Source organism: Alligator sinensis, unplaced genomic scaffold, assembly GCF_000455745.1.
Source record: "Alligator sinensis unplaced genomic scaffold, ASM45574v1 scaffold178_1, whole genome shotgun sequence".
Classification (NCBI taxonomy): domain Eukaryota; kingdom Metazoa; phylum Chordata; order Crocodylia; family Alligatoridae; genus Alligator; species Alligator sinensis.
In genome coordinates, this window is record NW_005842031.1 from 478,725 (window position 1) to 483,256 (window position 4,532).

At 40.7% G+C, this 4,532-nt stretch overlaps 1 protein-coding gene across 5 annotated transcripts in view; it reads left to right on the top strand.

The window, feature by feature from the left end:
- Positions 1-4,532, top strand: part of RAB3GAP2 (RAB3 GTPase activating non-catalytic protein subunit 2) — a 75,168-nt gene that overhangs the window by 16,328 nt on the left and 54,308 nt on the right. For 4 of the 5 annotated variants that reach the window (XM_006022340.3, XM_006022341.3, XM_025202569.1 and 1 more), the window contains 2 exons: positions 2,232-2,355; positions 3,944-4,025. In XM_006022340.3, coding sequence (XP_006022402.1) covers positions 2,232-2,355; positions 3,944-4,025 — 206 coding nt within the window. Of the gene's footprint in view, positions 1-2,231; positions 2,356-3,911; positions 4,026-4,532 lie in introns of those variants that run through there. The other variant, XM_025202570.1, reaches the window with a different exon arrangement.

Consider the following 4,532-nt stretch of genomic DNA (forward strand, 5'->3'; position numbering starts at 1 on the left):
GGGGCTTGGCGATTGGCTATGGGGGGGATGCCGGGTGCCCCCCCAGACCCAGGAGGCATCAGTTGCCGAGCTTGGGTGGGGGGACGGTATGAGGGGGCCCCCCAGCGTGCTCTTTGATGGACTGGAAGTGCTTCTGTTCCACTTTTGGGTCTGCTGCTTAGTATGCTGGGAAGCCCCCCGCGCTTCTATGGGATGTTCTATGCACCCCTGCATCACAGCATTTGCAAGCTGCCTGGTATCTAGAGGTATGTAGAAAAACATTTAAAGCTGTGTCTATGTCCGAATCTATCTAAATCGATTCAGAGGGTTCCAATTCGATTCAGAGAGTTTAAAGGGTCCTCTGAGCAAATCTCCAAATCCAAATCGAATCAGCCACCGAATCGGGCTGAATCTTCACTGAATCGAATCAGTGATCAAAGCTTTGCACAGCCCTACTCTCTATCCAAATCCTGACAGGTATTGTGTATGCCTAGCAGCTATATGTATTTTTGGTTTTAATGTCATGTACTAATAAAAATGCTTTTGAAACATTCTCCAGCAAAGCAGCAGAAATTTGTATATTCAGGAAAGTCAACCATAAGGAAAATCTTACCTTAGAGCAACAAAACTGGACTTTAACCAACTTTTGCTCTGGGGATTTAAGCCAGAGGCAAGTTTTGTTTCCCAGAGTTACATGCTAGTATTAATCCGTTGTTCTCTCTATTGCCCTGTATAGTTGTATCTCTATTTCTCAATATTTTCTGTAGTGGTTTCCTGCATCAGTGACTGTGACTCCCCAAGAAAAACTTCCACTGCAGTGGAATCCCCTTGAGGCAAAACTAGATATCTGTATTTCTCTCAGAGGACCTTATTGAAAATTGAGGTTATTTTTATTTTTGCCTGTGTATAGAACCGTCCAGTTCTTAATGTTCACCTAGCACCACTTGACTGAAAAAAAAAAAAATACAGTCTTGTTTTAAAATAACTTCATACTTTTTTTTTTTTTTACCTTGTGCAGGTAACTTAAACGAAGAAATAGTACCTCACGTAGATTTAGAGGTTCTATAAAAGCACTGAGGTTTGGAATGCTATTTTTCACCTTTGCAGTAGATTCAGGGGAGAGAAACCACTATGAAGTGGTTGAGAGAAGAGACACTGTATTAGTATTTTACACATGCTTTAGATGGAGTCATAGCAGAGTCTACATTGTGTTGAAGGCAACACCATGACCATGCCTTTCTTATTTCTTGTAGATTTGAGAATTGGGTTGTTTTCTTCAGAACTAGCAGTGGGCCAGCTTGGTTGGGAGCTTCCCAGATTGAGTTTGGTTTTTGAAATATTTTGGAAAAGTACAGGTAGAAGAGGAGGTTGTTTTGCTGCAGTGACTTAAATTATAGCCTCATTAAATTATGTGTAAGCAGACATTTATCAAGTACTGTTCTTTATGCATAATTTTGGGTAAACTATTCATATGCAAAATGACCAGTTAATCCACTTAATCATTTCATGATCAGAGGGCAAGAGAACAGGTCTTATGAAGAGAGGCTGAGCGCCATGGGACTCTTCAGCTTGGAAAAGTGCAGACTCAGGGGTGAGCTGGTGGCAGCCTATAAATATATAAGGGGCATGCATCAAGGTCTGGGGGAATGCTTGTTCACCAATGTACCCCAAGGGATGACAAGGTCCAATGGTCACAAACTACTCCAAGACCGTTTTAAGCTGAACATAAGGAAAAACTTCTTTCCTGTCCGAGCCCCCAAGGCCTGGAATAGACTCCCTCCAGAGGTGGTACAAGCACCTACTCTGGACTCTCTTAAGAAACATCTGGATGCTTATCTTGTTAGGATCTTTTGACCACAGCTGACTTCCTGCCCCTGGGGCAGGGGGCTGGACTTGATGATCTTCCGAGGTCCCTTCCAGCCCTAATGTCTGTGAAATCCTTTTTTGTTTCTTGGTTTGTTTCTAATCCATAATAGTACTTTAACTCTCACTTAACAATGTTTAATAGCCTTTGAAAGACAGGTTTTCGAGATTGTCAGCTGATATTCCTTTATCAGCTCTTCTGCTGGTCTGCTAAAAGAATTAATGTTAGGTTGATAGGTTTGACTTGCACTACTGTGCAAGCCACCATTTTTTAACTGGTTGGTGCTACTGAGTAGTCTTAAGAAATGGAATAAGTTACATATGGATACTTCATAACAAACTGAAATTTTGGAACTTATTGCAGATATTAATCAAAATTTTACATATAGGGAGAAGAAGAGTCCACTTGCAAGACACAGACGAGTTATTGGCTTCAGGACTGTGTATTATCGTTGTCACCCACAAATGATCTGATGGTAATAGCTCGTGAGCAGAAAGCTGTTTTTTTAGTGCGTAAGTATGTAATACACAATATGTACTCATGGTGCGGTCTCTTAACTTAGCTCTTAACATAAAGAGCTATCTTCAGGGATTTTCTGAGGGTGGGCTGTTTTAGGTAATATATGTGGTCTATTATATAAGCAAACCCAGCAAGTCTGAGGTTTAGCCATGTATCTCATTTCCATTGGAGCTGAGTCTGAGTCAGTAAGTTTAACAGACCGAATTGGTTAATGTGCGCACTATACCTGGCTTCTTGTCTCTAGAACAGGCAAAGTAAAATTCTGACCTTTAGATTACAGGCAGTCCTTGGACTTAAGACACGGTTTTCAGGAACCAATTGTGTCACAAGTCCAAACGTTGTAACTTGGAACTGATTTTTCCCATAGGAAATAATGTTATAAATGGGAGATTGATTTCTGAACCGAGGCCTGATACCCTATTTTCACCAAAAATAACCCAGAATTTTGATTAACTCAGTCAATTATAGATGAGTAATATAGCTACTTTAATGTATTTATATTGTAAAAAGCAATCATTGATTTGGAACGACTTCTTTGGCGTGACTGCTGGACTTTTTGAAGGGTTCTTGGCTGGAGTCTTCTCAGGAGTCTTGGCTGCAGGTTTTTCTGGAGTCTTGTCTGCTTTCTTAAAGAAAGTGTCCAAGGAAGTTTGGACAAGTGTTCTCCAGGGAGATGGACGATGCAGTGAACTTGTTCGCTGGTGTGGCGTTGCATCGGATCAAGCGTTGTAAAGTTGAAAGCGACATCAGAAAGTTGAAACGGTGTCAATTTATAAACTTTTTAAGTGCAAAATGTTGTAACTCGAAATGTTGCAAGTTGAGGACTGCCTGTATACTAATTTTATGTTTCACATGGACAAGTTGTGGTTTGGTTTTTTTATTAACTAAACTGACCTGGTCCCTAAGTGCATGTGCCTCTCTCTTTTTTTCTTTCCTAAAATTTAGCCTCATATAGTAGAATATATGGTATTGTTTTATTTTACTGTTGAGGAATGAAACTTTAAAAATGCTGATGAAAATGAAATGAAAATGACACTTTTTCTTTCAAGCTCTGATCCCGTATTTGTCATTCCATGCAGAATCATGTATGCCAGAATCCATGTTAGAAACTCCTTTTCCATAGATAGTGGTAGGTCAGCAATATATGATGCTTATAAGAGCAACTGTTTGGCATTTTGGAAAATGCCAGATGTTTGGCATTTTAGTGTTGTTCCCACTAGATTGAAAATAAACCAGTTACCCTTCAGATGACCTGACACAGAACTCCTGTCTCTGCATCATTGGATGTTGATTGTCCTAATTAAGCAGTTTAGATGCCTTGAGTATTGATAGAATTAAGGAAAAAAATTAAACATTGAGCACCCAGTTCCCTTATATGACTGGAACAGTTTTCTTATGGTGGGAGTTTTTAATTGTTCCCTAATTTAAACATGATGGTATGTGTTACAGTGAGGAAGATTAAGCATAGACCTATTATTATGTTGCAAAAGATTGGATATAGAAGTTGCTTAAAATGTAATATTTTAAAATCTTATTCGTTATTGGCCAGTCTCTTTTTTTTTTTCCTCCCCTTAATGCCAGCGAAATGGAAATACAGTGACAAGGGAAAGGAGGAAATGCAATATGCTGTTGGCTGGAGTGGCTCTCTGAATGTTGAAGAAGGGTAGGTATTGAATTCTAAATTCATGTAAATGATTAAATTGTTACCTTTTTACCCTTATTAGTTAAGTACTTTGCTTATACATAGTTTGGAGAAAAAATTATTGTAATGCCTTTTGGTTATTTATTAGGCCTGTGCAAATAGGGAAGTATTCGATTCAGATTCGGCTGATTCGGAGGATAGTGATTTGATTCAGATCACTGTTCTCAATTGATTCGGCCGAATCAGCTTCGGAAGATTTGACGCTGATTCGGTGATTCAGATCAGCCAGGGAGAGGCAGGCACAGCCGGGTGACTGCAGGTTCTCCCGTGGCTCCTCCAGCTGTGTCTGCCTCTCCCTGGGCAGGGGGAGCCATGGGAGAAGCCCCCATGGCTGCCCTGCCTAGGCTTAGCCTCCTGGCACTTCAAAAAACAAACAAACAAACAAAAACAACCCCTGCACTCACTTGCTGTAGTGGGGGCTCTGGGGCCTCCTGGCAGAGGCCAACCCCCCCCTGCCTGGCCCAAGCA